The 17484-nt window shown below is 42.9% G+C and overlaps 1 protein-coding gene across 1 annotated transcript in view; it reads right to left on the bottom strand.

Annotated features, from left to right (window-relative positions):
• The window catches only part of adamts9 (ADAM metallopeptidase with thrombospondin type 1 motif, 9), a 92284-nt gene extending 75227 nt beyond the window's left edge, over positions 1-17057 (bottom strand). Inside the window, exons 1-5 of the mRNA XM_072665386.1 lie at positions 16847-17057; positions 14914-15305; positions 8211-8370; positions 2082-2371; positions 353-436 (exon numbers count right to left, since the gene is read on the bottom strand). Coding sequence (XP_072521487.1) covers positions 353-436; positions 2082-2371; positions 8211-8370; positions 14914-15305; positions 16847-16925 — 1005 coding nt within the window. The 5' untranslated portion in view covers positions 16926-17057. The remainder of the gene's footprint in view (positions 1-352; positions 437-2081; positions 2372-8210; positions 8371-14913; positions 15306-16846) is intronic.
• Between the last annotated feature and the right edge of the window lie 427 nt (positions 17058-17484).

Below are 17484 nucleotides of genomic sequence, written 5' to 3'. Positions count from 1 at the left end.
CCAAAGGTCCCTCAAGGATCTTCTACTTTCAACAGTGTAGGAAGAACTCAGCCCACAGGCCGCTAGCCAAGAGCTAGGCGGCAGACGCCAGTGCTGCCCAGTGCTATCTATCCAACCTGGAGAGAGCAAGACTGATTGCGCTATCTCTCTCGGGGCCCCGGCTCCCGATGGCTAGCACAGCAGCATGACCAGGATTGCCCCGTGATAACATATTTTTATCATTTCGCCCAGCACTTGCACCAATACGTGATCTTAATCAAGCATAAATCAGAAATAATTATAATTATTTATCTAAAAACAAGACTATGTAATGTGTTCATTGGTGCCTAACGGCGCTACATGGTGATCTTACCAGCTCATTGTTTATGATGACCAGCTTCACCACGACGATGTTGATCAAGTTGCCAATGCTGGGATCCTTATAGATTGAGGAAACCTGTGTGAGACAAAAGAAAGGTCAATAGACTGATGAAGGTTGTGACCCCCTGAAAGCGAGGTCAGTTTTAAAATGGCGTGGTTATCCGTTAGAACTAGTTAGGATGGTGGGTGGCGGTGGACCTAGATGTTTGCGAAAAAACACAACTCCTACATGGAAGCATTTTCAAATACTTTCACAAGCAATTTCAGTGACATGGCCGGTGATTGGAGCATGCTGAATGGCTAAAGCAATTACATGCTCACTCGTTACTCCTACCCTAGCAACAAGCCCGGTTGCCAAATAGTAAATTAGTAAGCACACACTGAGCTTTACAGCCTGGAATTTCAGATCTTCAGATCTTAAACATCACGCATTCCAGGGTATCAAGAGTGTCAACAGCAAAATACACAACACCCCCGTCCGGAAATTTATGAGCCTCGGTTTATCATCGCCGGAGTCTAAAAGCCGTTTGTCTTTTGACAGATAACACTAATAAATGCAGCCGCGTCAAGCTAAGCTTATTAGCAGGGCCTTGCCTAGCAATTCTATTTATAATCCGGTCGGTCAGCTGCTGGAGAAATATTTCTCGGCTGTTGAGAAGTTGATTGCGCTCCCAGAACCTGCAGAGAGAACGGTGGCCGGAGCCAAGATCAGAATATAGGTCAACTTCACCTCCCTAACGGCTCTGCTAAAAAGCATCTCAAGTATGCCTTTAATGCGACATACCTGATTTTATTCCTCTTTTGTTTCACATTCATCATATCTGTCAGATACCTCTACCTCATGCTGTTCTTCTGCTGTTCAGCAGAAAAATTATGTTTAAAGGGCCGATATGCTATATTTTGCTTGCGTTATTCATTTTTGCCTTCCGAGGTCCACTTATAATACTTAACTGTTCTTATCTAGGCTGTTATTTTACTGTGCTTTTAAGGCAAATACATGTAAATCAGCTGTTGCTGAAATGTTTATGTAATATGTTGGGTTTTGTGACATTACAACAACAGAGAATTCAACACAGGCTGTTTCCCAGCTTTGTTTCCATATATGAACCATATGAACTTTTTCCCAAAGAAACTCTATGGAAACATGGCTACTGTGGGCTTTAAAGCAGCATTATGTAAGAATTGGCATTTCTCGCTCCTGGGCTTTGAGCCACCGTAAAACACATGCTTTTCACATGCATTTTACAAGCTGACAGATACAGAACCACCACTGAAAGAGACAGGTGCATGTGGACTGAGGTGGAGTTATTTTACAGGATTTAACACATAGGTTGGGTTACTCAGCAGTTCTCGCTAATGTTTCCCTAACCACTTTGCCAAAGTTACATACTGTGGTTTCTGCCGTGCCAAGCCCGGAGTAGCAACAAGAGCAGCATTACTCTCCCAATTACCAATCTTTGGAGGATCAACATGACTATAAAACTGTTATTTTTAAGGTAAAAAAAGTTACATACTGCTGCTTTAATGGTCTTGGCTTGTAATTCATTTATCCACATTTAGCAGGTTGAAGATTCACCACAAGAGGGCACCCCCAGTCCTCAAATGACTTATTGGGGTCATATATTTATTACCAAACAACCCTTTTTTTTTTAGCAATAACATTCTGCCTACTGCTCAGTACTGTAAACCCCAATCAGGCAGGCCCACCAAGAGAGACTTACAATGGACATGAGTGTAAGAATGTAGTGCTGAAGGTTGCTCCCGTGGTGTTCCACCATCTTGGAGTCGGCAACCACCATGACTTCCACGAAGCGCGGGTAGGAGAGGAAGCGCTTTGATCTCTGGTGAGGTCCTGAGTCACTGCTGCCGTTAGCCGGGCGCTGCTGGGTTTCCACCGAGGGGAAGGGGCCAGAGAAGACCCCCGCGCCGAGAGCCTCCAGGTCAGACGCCATGCTGGGAGAAGGCCCGCCCTTCTCCGCACCCCCCTGTACCCTTTGTGTCTGCTCATGACCTGGCAAAAAACGCAAAGACCTCTCAGTACGGTTTCAGAAACCTGCTATACTAAAAAAGACACCATACAAATGGAAGTGATTAGAAGTGAACTGAGATGAACTGAACTGAACACAACCAGAACAGAATCCAATCCCGACTAATGCGAGCAGCAGCACACAACACTGGGATTAGGGTTGCACAATATGTTGTTTATTTACTGGTATCAGTAAATATCTTATTGACTGGTATTGCCCTCAAACCACATAAGGTACATATTAGTTTCACAGTAGTTACTGAATCATCTGCAGATTCGGTAAATACAGAATCATTTACAGTAGAATCGTTAATAGTAATAGTTAATAATAAATACTGAATACTTTGTAGTAGATATTGTATATAGTAGTGACTGAATCATTTGTCATGGTTACAGAATCACTTACTGTAGATACTAAATGCTTTATACTAGAAACCGAACCACTTACAGTAGTTACTAGAGAATTCATAATAGATACTGAATAATTTATTGTAGATATTGAATCATTTACAGTAATTACTGTATCATTCACAGCTGATTCTGAATAATGTATTGTAAATAATTCATCAATTATTTTAGACAATGAATCATTTACTGTAGATATCGAATGTTCTATATTAGATAATGAATCATTTACAATAATGTATAGTTGATTCAGAATCATTTATACTAGATACTGAATCTTTTATATTAGATACTGAATAATTTATTGATACCAATTATTCTATAGTAGATGGTGAATAATTTACAGTAATTACTGTATCATTTATACATGATCATTAACTGTAGACATTGAATCATTGACAGCAGTTACTGTATAATTTATGTAGATACTGAATCAGTAACTGTAGATACTGAATCATTTATAGTACATTCTGAATCATTTTAGATACTGAGTCACAATGCCAGTGTTTTGTGCAGCTCAGCACGGCATGAATTTACAATTACAAAAGGGTTGATTGAAGCATACCAGACAACCGGTGGAATCTGATTCATTACAAAAGCCAAACACTGCATTGGCATCTTTGTCCCTCTTGGATAAATGACCTTTGCAAAAGTAAACTGGTCCATGCTTTCTTACCATGTCCTCATAGTACACTCAACACTTGTACAAAACCGACATGTGCAATTCCCAGCTTGGTACTTTAAAGGACCCATATGATGGAAACCCCCTCATTTTGTTGATATAGTATGGAGACATCGCTAATGTTTCAACAAGCACCACTCAGTCCTCAGCCCACACACCCCAACTATGCAATTAAGCTGCAGAAACCATCTGTTCTGAAATCACTGTTTTTGTGAGGTCACAAAAACACTGGAAAAGCCTTTCCTTGCTCTCAAACATAAAATTATATATTATAACAAAATATAATACAGTAACTGCAATAAATCTACAATCTACAGTATCTATCAATAATGAATCAGCATCTGCAATTACCAATTCAATCTACAATAAATTATACAGAATCAACTATAAACGATTCAAATCTACAATAAACTGCACACTAACTATTGTAGATGATTTAGTATCTACAATAAATGACTAAAATAAAACATGCAGAATCTACTAGAAATGATTTAATATCTACAATAAATGATTCAGAATCTACAATAAATTACTTAGTATTTAAAATAAATGATTCAGAATCCATATACTGACTCTATAATGATAAAATAACTACTGTAAATATTCAATATCTACAATTAATGATACAGTAACCACTGTAAATGATTCAGTATCTACAAGTAATGATTCAGTATCTACAATTACCAATTTACTATCTTTAATAAATTATACAGTCACTACTGTAGATAATTCAGTAGCTACGATCAATGACTAAAATAAATGATTCAGAATCTACAATTATTGATACAGTAACTACTGTAAATGATTCGATATCTACAATTAATGATTCAGTATCTACAATTACCAATTCACTATCTTTAATAAATTATACAGTCACTATTGTAGATATTTCAGTAGCTATGATCAATGACTCTAAAATAAATGATTCAGAATCTACAACACATTACTCAGTAACGTCTGTAAATGATTTAGTATCTACAATTAATGATACAGTAATTACTGTACATGATTCAGTATCTACAATCAATGATTTTAAAATAAATGATGCAGAATATACAATAAATTATTCCAGATCTACAACAACTGATTCAGGCTGTAACCATTTCAAATGTTTCAGTCACTGTTATAAAATGCAATAAAATATTCAGTATTAACTATTTATTGTTATTGTTATATTTAACAATTCTACAACAAATGATTCAGCATCTACAAAATCTACAAATGATTCAGTAACTCCTGTAAACGAATGCGTATGTAGTTTGAGAGCAATTCCAGTCCATAAGCTATTTACTATCTCCTACTATTTACTATCTATATAACAACATATTGGGCAACCCTCTATATGCACACAGGATAAGTGAACTACACGGCACAAAAGAATCACAACCACAGCATAAACCCCATACCAAAGCCAGCCAACATCATACAGGGGTTGTATGTATGAACTTCTAGTGTTGATTGAAACATACCAGATATCTGATGTAATTACTGGCCTAACAAACCCCACACTGAGCCTTTGAGGATCCACACTGAGGTCTGAGAAACCAGCACCAGAAGGTTATTCTGGTCCCGCCGAAGACTGACACTAAACTAACATCTACACTTTGTTATACGAACTCCGCTCTCGAACCAAACAGCCTCTCTGGGTCTGTAGCCTCTTAACAGCAGATCAAACCCCGATCTCATGGCATTGAATGACTGCAAACACAAACAATGGGCAACAGCCCCTCTAAGTGTTTAGCATTGTTATTGGAATGAGATGAAAAATGGTTTGTGGCGAGGGCCAGAGTCTGCCTCTCAGCAAGAAGCAGCGTGTCCAGAAAAGGAGGGCGTTTCAAGGGGGTTCACGCTAGGTAAACTTGGCAAGTCACCACAAAACCAATGATGGCGCAAAAGCCCTCCCATCTCTGGACCAAATGCTGACAAGCTGAAGCCTCTGGATTCTTTTCTGGACGTTCATTCTCTGATAGCTTGGAAAGGAGTGAAGCACTACAGTATGAAAGTGACCCTTTTGTGACTCAGTGACTTGCTGTCTTGAAATTCTGACTTAGTATCTCCTAATACTGACATGTTTCTCAAATTCTTGAATTATTATTTTAAAATATCCACATATTTCTTTAAAATCGGTCCTTAGGACCTTTTTTTTCCCACAATTTCTACTTATTTTCTCAAAACTGTGACAGATGACAACTACTTTCCTAATCCTGACTACCTATTCTGACAATTTGGTGAATTATTTCAAAATAGTAACTCATTTTCTTTGTGATTTGAAATTGAAATTTTCTCAAAATTTTGACTTCATAAATTATGTTCTCAAAAATTTGACTCCATATCTCATAATAATTTCGTTTTTTCTCATATATTTGGGTTAGTATTTCAAAATAATTATTTTCAAACGTTTTACTTCGTTCCTAAGAGTTATTTATTTCCGCAAAATTGTGAATTAATATTTTAAAAAATACTTTTTTTGTTTTGACTTAGCATCACAGTGACTCCTCACCTGAAATAATGACTTACATTCCTGAAAAGTTATAAAACTTCTTTATAACGTTTATTCTAAGCTAGATAAGGTGTTTCAACACATTAACACTAAATAAAAAATGATATTTTCTCTTAATAAGTTATGGAAATAAGTCATTATTTCTAAAAAAAAAATAAAAACAGCTGCCAAAAACTAATTCTATTGACATTTTCCTCTTTAATCTGGCAGTAAAGGGCTTCCAGAACAGAGACAAGCATAAAAATGGTAAAAAATGTTTTTGCTGGCGATGACTGATCTAACCATTCTCCAAGGTCTTGTTATTCTGTAGCAACTGTTGTAAAGTTGGACAAGATTTACTAAAGACAAACTGTCCCAAACTGTATTAATATTAATTAGGCTATTAATTGGTTTGTTGTTGTAAGATAACATTAGCAAAGGTGCCATTTATAGGCCTTTTACAAGTGACCTAATTCTGATTAGCTACAACAGCATGGTCCAACTTAGTAACGTAGCCTTTTAATGCATTAGTGGGCGGAGCATAAGTAGGTCAACTGAGGTTGCATTAAAGCTGACCATCCTGCTGAAAGAAGTGTGCTCGCAAGAAGGCCCTCAGAAACCCTCTGGTTATCTTGAGTAAGCGTTGTGCCCTGGTGCATTTTAGGAGGCTAAAGATTTCCTGTCTGTACGTATCGGGATATCAGAGAGAAAGGCATCAGCACAAAAGGCTGTGTTGAGGTTGGTGAATAAACAGCGACGTGCAGCTCTCGTGTATTACATTACACGCCATCCGAATTTATTTTCACAGCCGTGAATTTCCAATGTTTTGAACCATTCACCGCTTTGCCACAATGCAGTTCGCCGTGGCTCCGGCAGTATTTGGGCCTATCAGGTTTCCTTATCTGCAGGCCACAGGAAGTGCAAGAGTCAACAGGATTCTGTGGCAATAAACTGAGATGGAGCGGACGATACCGAGAGCTTTCCGAGTGATTTTTCCTGTTGCACAAAAAAAAAGCCTCTCTCACTTCCCTCAATGACATTCATTTCAAAATAGAATGAAATTAGCCTTAAATAGTAGCAGGGACGTATTTATGACGATGTCGTTAAACTCTCAAGGCTTTGTGGAGGACAAAAAGTTCCCACCCAAGAAGCTCAAACGACTGTTCTGTCTCTGCAACCTTAGAACTGTCACTGATAACAGAAAGATCGGCACCGTGTGTGTGTCTCTGTTCTGCTGTACCTTCTGCCTTTTGGGGCAAAATGACCCGGACGTGGCCTTTTTAAGATTAACACTATTTTAGATATGTCTACATATTTGTGGACACCCCTTCTAATGAATGCATTCAGCTTCTTTAAGTACTTTTGCACCCACTGCTGACACAGATGTGCAAATGCACACACAAACATCTTGTACTTACTTCTTGCGTCACTATTTGGATTATATGCATTATATGGACAAAAGTATTGGGACATCTGCTTATTCACTGTTTTTACTATCCAGGGAAGAAGGCTTTCTACTACATTTGTGGGACGTTGGATGATCACCACCCCACCTCATCCCCTAAACTCCCTAAATCATCCCAAAAGTATTGGATGGAGCTCCCACCATCATTTCAGAGCACACAGTTCTTCCACTGCTCTGCAGCTCCATGCCGGGGACCTTTCCATTTGGAAAGGCTGTTGGGGGACTGCCATTAGACATGGTGCCAGTAGGTTCATGTTAATTTGCTCCAAAGAGTCCTGTTCTATTGGCAGTACTTCTCTACAGGGACTAGACAAGCTATGTGTGTGTGTATGTGTGTGTGTGTGTGGGTGAATTTGCACATCTGTGTCAGCAATGGGTGTAAGTTACAGTAGCTGAATGCACTCATTAGAAGGGGTGTCCATAAACACCCAGCTTAGAATTTAGTCGGATTACAGAAACTGCTACTACTATCTTACCCAAGTTGTGGGGCTGGATCAGATCGGATTGGATTGGATTGGATCAGATGGAAATCGGACAATAGTCAGCATTAAGAGACCTGGATCACATCAGATTGGGGGTAAAAATGATACTAATAAAGTGTCACTGTTGGGGACACAGTACATCATGATGGACCAATTCACCTTTGCCAGAGGTCATCATCCTACTGGGACGTCTTGAGACGGATGTCTGGTCTTATAAAGAAAGCAATGTGTGTCAACTTCATGTAATCGCCCTGGTGGGACACTCCAAAAAAAAAAAAAACAGTGCATCTCCAAATGCTTTACTGTCTTACCTGCAGAGTCGCATGTGGAAGACTCTCCTTTGGCGCTCCTGTGAGCATCTTTTCTGTAGACTATGTGAGGTTTGAGGTGTTCTTCTTCGTAGTGTTCTCCGTTGTAGCTGTGAAGGGGCTCCACAAAGTACTCCCCTTCTGATGACCTGAAAGTGCCAAGCTGGAAACAAAAAACACAACAGCGCTTCAAATGGAGCGTGCCTCTGGAGGTGTGTGTGCGCCCACATTCCACAGGTCGCTGTTAATTGCCCTTGTCATGCCCCCCTCGACGACGCTGATGTCCGAAATCCCTCTGAAATGGCGCAAAGCGACAGCACACGAAACACAAACCGAGACATGCTAGGCAGGGGTGTTAGCCAACTGGCCTCAAAGGGGGGATATCAGCGATGGTTATCAGAAAATTATGGTATATGTAATTATGTGATATGTTTATGTTGTTTGAGAGGGGGGGTGGGGAGGGGGGAATGTGCTGAGCTCGTTGATGTGAAGCTAGCAAGCATTCCAACACGTGAGGTGTGGTCTCTCGCACTACGGCGAGAAAGCTCGAGAGCAAGCCAAGCCTATAAAGCGTGAAGACCAATTAGGAATACTGTAGCAACAAAGCCTTCGGGGTCATAACAACACTTCTGCTAAAACCTACAGCGCTCTCATTTTCTACACCCAGAGCTCGTCCTGAAGCAGCTGTGTGTGTGTGTGTGTGTGTGTGTGTGTGTGTGTGTGTGTGTATGGGGGGTGCTTTGGCAGGTCCAGACCGGGGGTTGAAAATCTGATGACAGCCTGAGCCAGAAGATTAAAGAAAGACCCAAAACATCACACCTTATTTCAACAGCCTTGCCAGGACTTAAAAAAAAACGACACTCACCCATTTAACAGCGTTACGGGTTGTAGGTTTTGTACTGAAATGTACAAAATGTGTCTATATCATGCGTGTTTCTACATCAGATACACTATATTGACTAAAGTATTGGGACACCCGCTCATTCGTTGCTTATTATCCTGCTTTTGTTGGATTAACTGTCTCTACTGTCCAGGTACGATGGCGGTCTACTGGATTTCTGAGGCGCTGAAGGACTCGAAGGATTTGAGGACTCGTGAGATCACCACCTCACCTTCTCCCTAACTCCCTAACCCAACACCCAAAAAGTATTGGATGGAGCACCAACCATCATTCCAGAGAACACAGTTGGGATGAGCTGCTGGGGGGCTTTCTAAGCCCTCTAGCCCACGCCTGGCATTAGACATGGTGCCAATAGGTTCATGTGTATATCTGCTACAGTGAGTCCCATGCCATTGGCAGCTCTACTCTACGATGACTAGACAGCACATTGCACATCACTGTCAGCAATGGGTGCATTCATTAGAAGGGGTGTCTACAAACATTTGGACATATAGTGTAGGTCCTAGAGATCTAAAGGGGGGGTACCTCATCTTGAGAACAGTCCCTCATAGCTTATCTGCAAGTGTTCATGTCGATAGGGCTACACCGAGGGTGCTACGAGTAATACCATGCAAGAACCAATTTTGCTTCCATTAACTAAAAATGGTTCTTTATGGAACCCAAAATGGTTCTAGTGTGGTATCCCTTGCATTACATTTATTTGTAAGAGAGTGGGCCATCAAAATGAAGGGTTACCAGTTTGAAAACCATTCGATTGGTTTTATTCAACCTAACAGGCAGCTTTACTAAAAGGTGCTAATTGCCGTCAGTCTATAGAAGGTCTGCACCATCAGGAGTGGCCAGCTTAGGAGGTTCCCCACAAAGAACCTTCATGAAAATGAACAAAGGTGCAACTTCTCAATTAACATATGAGCAGAGCAACATGGCAACATGAACCCCTGTTTAGCTCACATTCCCTTTTGTATGGCAGGCCGTTTCCATCAGGTAGGATAAAGAAAATTTGTGTTTGTAATTGTTACTTTCCTGTTTCTGGCAGCAGTGCCTCCATACAGGGCTGCAAAAGTGCAAGTGGAGGTGCTGGGGGGTGGGGGCTGTAGCACCCCCATACTTCAGGAGGATTGCTAATCTGCCACTGCTAAAAGATGACAAAATGGACAACAACGTGAGCACAGTAAAGACCTGCACTCATCAAAGGAACCACGAGAACTCCAAGACCCATCTGGATGCTTAAAGGTTCTTCAGAATGGTGCCAAACCTTCTGTAGATGATTCTACGTTTGTTTGTTCGTCAGTCAGCTCGTCTGCAGAAAGCAGGTCCAGAGGAGAGTGGGCAGGGTGTGTATCAGCGGTTTGATGGGTCTCTCATCACACTGCAGCACCCTAACTTAAAATACATCCCTGCGTTCATATTTTAACACGTTACACTATATGGACAAAAGTATTTGGACACCCGTTCATTCCTCGTTTCCTTCTAAATGAAGGGTATTATCCTGCTTTTGTTGGAGGAACTGCATCTACTGTCCAGGGAGGAAGGCTTTTTACTAGATTTTGGAGGAGCACTGCTGTGAGGATTTGATTGCATTCAGTCACAAGAGCAGCGTTAGTGAGGTCAGGATGTTTCGATGATCACCACCCTATCTCATCCCCAACTTCTCGACTCATGCGAAAAGCATTGGATGGAGCACCAGCCATCATTCCAGAGAACACAGCAGTTCCACTGCTCCACAGCTCAATAGTGAGTCCGTATTTTGTCATAATTTAAACATCAAACCGGCCAAATCTCTTAGGAATTTAGCAACACAGCACACTGCACTGTATTGCATAATCCCCAGCAATACCGGACAGCGCATCCAACAGACGTCTGCTCACATGGTCTGTTGGGAGTCCTAGCTAGAGTGTAGGGACCACTGCCTCTGCAGCTCTCCATTCTGCAGCATCTGTGCTCTGCTGACTTCCAGCTACACTCCACGGACAAATGTTTGTGGACACCCCTTCTAATAAATGCATTCATCTACTTTATATCGCACCCATTGCTGACACAGATGTGCAAATGCACGCACACACACACACAGACAGGGCTTGTCTAGACCCTGTGGAGAAGTACCGCCAATAGAAAAAACTCTCTGGAGCATGATTTTATTGGCACCGTGCCTAATGCCAACCATAGGCTAGAGGTGTATAAAGGCCTCCAGCTCCCACGGTGGTGATCATCCAACATCCTGACCTCACTGACTGACCTCAGAGACAGTTACTCCAACAATTGGACATGAACTATTATTAATTCCCTAAGGAATTGAGCAGGTGTCCCAATACTTTTGGCCATTCAATGTAGTTTGTGACCTCTTCCAGCTGAACAGCCTCTCCTTCCCTAGAGCACAGGCGATTCCAGAATCTGTGAAGGCTCTTCCAACACGGTGGTGAGGAGCGAAGCCTGTGAGAGCTTATAAACTTTCCTTAAGAGGGGAACCCCACAAATCTCTCACACGAGACCTCTTTCCCGTCCCGTCCCGTGACTCTCTTGCATCCGACTCACACACATAAAAATATGAAGTTATTGGACGGTCTGTTGTGAGACTTCTCACACTGCTCTGCGTTCTCATCTAAGAAAGGATGCCATAGTTGCCATATAAGGGACTGCACTGACATCAGCACTGCACCAGCTACGTCACCACTGGTGTGCTCTCCACGTCACCTCCTTCTTTCCCCTTTTCTCTACTAGGAAGAGTTATGGAGCACGGGTCACTTCGTTTATAATGGCACTGATATGAAGACACTGATTACACAGGTCTGGGTTTCAACATTTTAGGCTGGGGGGAAGGTGTTCCGGGCCACCAGGTAACATGGGACACTTTAAGGAAGTAGCAAGAATATAACAAACCATATGCCACCATATCATAATTATCATATCACACACAGTCCCATAGCATAAACACACTGTCCCACATGACTAAACACACTGGCTGATTGTACAGTATATCATTTAGATCCTAATACCATAAACACACTGTGCCATAAGAATATATGACATGACAACACTACAGTGTGGCAGGCCCGCACTACCGATCACACTATCCCATATGATATGACCAACAAGTCTGTAATACCAAACACGCTGCCCTATATGATGCCACACAGGTCCAAAAATACATACCACACTATGCCATAGGGCCTACCAAGCTGTCCCATGTATCATACTACTCAAACACACTGGCCCTTATCACCAATATAGTGGTCCAAACACACTGGCCCATATGACCTTACACTCTAGCCTATATTACCAACACACTGGCCCATATTAAGAAATACAGTTGTCCATATGACCTAACACACTGGCCCAAATTACCAATACAGTGGCCTCTATGACCTAATACACTGGGCCGTATTAGCAATACAGTGGCCTATATGACCTAACACACTGGCCCATATTTCCAACACACTGGCCCATGTGACCTAACACACTGCCTAATTAAGAAATACAGTTGCCCATATGACCTAACACACTGGCCCATATTACCAATACAGTGGCCTATATGACCTAACACACTGGCCCAAATTACCAACACACCCCCAAATTACCAATATAGTGGCCCCTATGACCTAACACACTGGCCCATATTATCAATACAGTGGCCCATATGACCTAACACACTGGCCCATGTTAAGAAATACAGTTGCCCATATGACCTAACACACTGGCCCATATTACCAATACAGTGGCCTATATGACCTAACACACTGGCCCAAATTACCAACACATGCCCAAATTACCAATATAGTGGCCCCTATGACCTAATACACTGGGCCATATTACCAATACAGTGGCCCATATGACCTTACACTCTAGCCTATATTACCAACACAGTGGCCCATATTAAGAAATACAGTTGGCCATATGACCTAACAGACTGGCCAAAATTACCAACACACTGGCCCATATGACCTAATATTAATATGGCCCTTATTAAGAAATATGTGACCCATATGACCATATCACCACATAACAGACTGTCCCAAATTACACAACACAGTGCCCCATGCCCCAACAGTTCCACAGGACCCCTCAACACATTCCCAATGTCCCACAATCACACTGTCCAATATTGCCAAACACATTATACCACATCACCCTGTACCAAACACTGCCCCATATTACCATACAGCACACTGTCCCACATGACTTAACACACTGTGCACACTATAACACACTGCCCCACATTCCCAAATGCAGTGTTCCACAAACACACTGTCCCATGTTCCCCAACACACTATACCATATAACCCTGTAACAGACACAGTCTAATATTTCCATATAATACACTGTCCCCTACTACCAAATACACTGTCCCATACTATTAATGCAACTGTCCATGTAACATAACGCACACCCCACATTACCAAACATATTGTCTCCTATTACCATATAACACGCCATAATAACAAACACACTATCCAACATGACTTAACACAATGTCCAGGACAGTATAGTGTACAATACAACACACTGTCCCATAACACCATATAACACACATATAACATATTACCAAACACACTGTTCTATTGCCAAACATACTGTCCCATTACCAAACACACTGTCCCATATTACCAAACACACTGTTCTAATACCAAACATACTGTCCCATTATCAAACATACTGTCCCATTATTAAACACACTGTCCCATATTACCAAACACACTGTCTTATATTACTAAACACACTGTTCTATTGCCAAACACACTGTCCTATATTACCAAACACACTGTCTTATATTACTAAACACACTGTTCTATTGCCAAACATACTGTCCCATTATCAAACATACTGTCCCATATTACCAAATACACTGTTCTATTGCCAAACATACTGTCCTATATTACTAAACACACTGCCCCATATTACCAAACACACTGTCCAACATGACTTAACACACTGTCCAGAATAGTGTAGTGTAAAATATAACACACTGTCCCATTTTCCCTCACAAAGAGTTCTACAAACACACTTTCCCATAACACCAAATAACACACTGTCCCATATTACCAAACACACTGTCCCATATTACCAAACACACTGTTCTATTGCCAAACATACTGTCCCATTACCAAACACACTGCCCCATATTGCCAAACACACTGCCCCATATTACCAAACACACTGTTCTATTGCCAAACACACTGTCCCATTACCAAACATACTGTCCCATTACCAAACATACTGTCCCATTACCAAACACACTGTCTTATATTACTAAACACACTGTTCTATTGCCAAACATACTGTCCCATTACCAAACACACTGTCCCATATTACCAAACACACTGTTCTATTACCAAACATACTGTCCCATATTACCAAACATACTGTCCCATTACCAAACACACTGTCCCATATTATCAAACACACTGTCCTATATTACCAAACACACTGTCTTATATTACTAAACACACTGTTCTATTGCCAAACATACTGTCCCATTACCAAACACACTGTCCCATATTACCAAACACACTGTCTTATATTACTAAAGACACTGTTCTATTGCCAAACACACTGTCCCATTTTACCAAACACACTGTCCCATATTATCAAACACACTGTCCCATTTTACCAAACACACTGTCCCATATTACCAAACACACTGTCCCATATTACCAAACACACTGCCCTATTACCAAACACATTGGCCCATTGCCAAACACAGTCTTAAGTGTCCTATGGGAGTCCCATAAGACCCATGACACATGTCTGAGTGCACTGTCCCATGTTACTAAACACACCGTCATGCAGTCCGGGAAAGTTTGCACTCACCAGACCGGAGCACAGGCTGATTACGGCGGCGTGCTCCGTGTGCGCGTTCACGTGTCCCCGGTAAAAACAGTGCTCGTACGCCGTCTCCTCCTCCTCTTCCTCGGTGAAGTTCCGTCCGCCGCCCAGTCCGAGCACCGTGACGCTGTAGGCGGGCGCCAGGAAGCCGCTGTCCAGCGTCAGGTTAAGGCGGTAGTCTTGGCCGAAGGCGGCGATGCGGTAGTGCACGCGCTCCGTGACCCAGTGCTCGTGCTCGTGCTCGGCCGCCGCCTCCGCGCTCCGCCTCCTGCGTTTGAAGTGCGCGCTCTCTGGCAGCGGCTCTCCGGCCTCGTCCACGCGCGCGGGAGTCACGATTTCATAGGCGCTGAAGTGCTGGGGCGAATGGGCTGCTGCTGCTGCACGAGACCAAACACATCAACACTGAGCTTTAGCGCGAGCGACGACTCGCAGACACAGCAGAAACAATGTTTGGAGACAGAACAGTGATGACAAGTTCGACTCTGAGCCGAATCTTTCCAACTGTCAGTTTCACTGAATCGCAAATGAATGAATGAATGAATCGACACTCTGATTCACGAATCAACTATTCTCAATTGTAATTGCCTCTAGAACTGTGAACCTTCAAAGAACCATGTGAGTGATTCTTCTTTATGATTGGAAACCTGCTTTATTGATCTATTGAGAACCTTTCTAAAGGGATCTATACATCACCAGATGTACCTCATTGCTAGAACCCTAGAGAACCACTTTCGACTAAGAGTGCCCTGCATTAAGCCCAGTTTAGCCAAATGAATCTTTCCAATGAATCAATCAGAATATTAAACACTGATTCATAAGAGAAATCAGTTCAACTCTTATCACTACACACAACAAGTAGCAGACACCCCCCTCCACCTCCACCTTCACCACCATCACCATACACACACACACACACACACACACCACCTCTCACCGAGGTCACGGCTCCAATGTTCTATTAGGAGTCGTGGGAAACTCGACTCAGTTTAGATTCTTTTCTATGATGGGAAACCTGCTCTTTATTTTGGGAACCTTTCTTAAAAGGTTCTATACAGCACCAAAAGTGTTCTAATGTTGTGACATGTAATCCATGCCACAGAACCCTATAGAACCCTTTTGCACTGGGAGTGCTCTGCTCTGAACAGAGTTTAGCAAAGTGATTCATTGAATCAAAGACCATGTTTAACACTGATTCATGAGACAAGTCACGTCTATACTCAGCCAGACTGACAGATGTCCTCCCTATGATGGAACCTGGACCTGCTGTACATGGTTCTGTTAAGAAACCCATTAAAGTGGTCTTAAACAGCTTTAAGGACACTTCAGCAAACTGATTCAATGAATCAAACACCCCGTTCAACACTGATTCATGAGACAAGTCACTCCAGTGCACTCCCAGACTGGCAGCAGACACCCCACCACACATACACACGCGCGCACCTCTCTCTGTCTCTCTCGTGCGAAGCTCGATTCAGTTTAGCGACTCGTTTCAGCGAATCACCCTTTAACCGATTCGTGATTCGCAAGTCAAACTTTATCCTCCCCTCCGTTCATTTCACTGAGTCTCCTGAAGTCTCGCGCTTCTGCTCAACAGCACGGCTGGACTCGACGTGCACAAAACAAACAAGTGCACAAGCACGAGCTCAACATGTCTGTAATGCATACGCCACGAGACGTTGATCATTTCAGCCTATAGGAGGACCACAAACGTCGCGTGGACCGTTGCAAAGACCCGGTCCATTCATTCATCGCTGGACAAGAGAGCGTGACAGCCGTGCAAGCGTTCACGAGCCTTCCTCTCCCCAAAGCTCGAGGACTTGTCACTTGTCACAAACCCGAGCGCGAGCTGCACCCCTTCTTTCATTCATTCTCCCAACACAGAGCGCGCGAGGTCGTTAAAAAGTCCCCCAACTCCTACCTTTCCTCGAGTCCGCCGGGATCACTGCATGCGCCAGGTCCGGCAGCACGCACAGTACAGCCCAGAGCAGCGCGTGCATGGTCGAATATCCCCCCTCCACTCGTCCTCCTCTCTTCTGTTGCTTCTTCGTTTCTCCCACTTTCCTCCTTTTTATTCCCCCCGCCGGCGTCCAGCTACGTCCTGCCCGCGCGCCTTTCGGCCGGCTTTACATGTCTCGAGCGCCGAGCGCAGTCCTCGCGCAACGTGCATAATGCGTTAAAGGAGGGTAAATGGGTGGGTGAATGGGGTGGGTGGGTGTGGGTGTGTGTGATTGGGGTGGTTGGGGCTGGGAGGGGGGAAGGTTGTTGTGGGCTTCTCTGCACGGTGGGCTTCGGGTGCACGCTTTAACTCTGGCCCATGAAGAAAAGTCAAGGGGCGGGGTCTGTGGAAAGGGGATGGGGTACGCCCCTGTAGACAAGCCACGCCCACTGACCGGTTGCATGCACTGCAATGGCGCAACAGGCTTTCGGAGAGTGTGTGTGTGTAAATGTAAAAGTGAGGGTGGCATCAGAGAGGGTTTCTGGCAAAAGAATCCATAGCATTTGAGGTCTGTCACACAATGCAGACATGCTAACACTTCAGGCTGTGAAGGTGACCCC

The sequence above is a fragment of the Salminus brasiliensis genome, chromosome 21, assembly GCF_030463535.1.
Source record: "Salminus brasiliensis chromosome 21, fSalBra1.hap2, whole genome shotgun sequence".
Classification (NCBI taxonomy): Eukaryota; Metazoa; Chordata; class Actinopteri; order Characiformes; family Bryconidae; genus Salminus; species Salminus brasiliensis.
The sequence above is the reverse complement of the archived record's forward strand: the minus strand, read 5'-3'. Positions and strand labels throughout refer to the sequence as shown.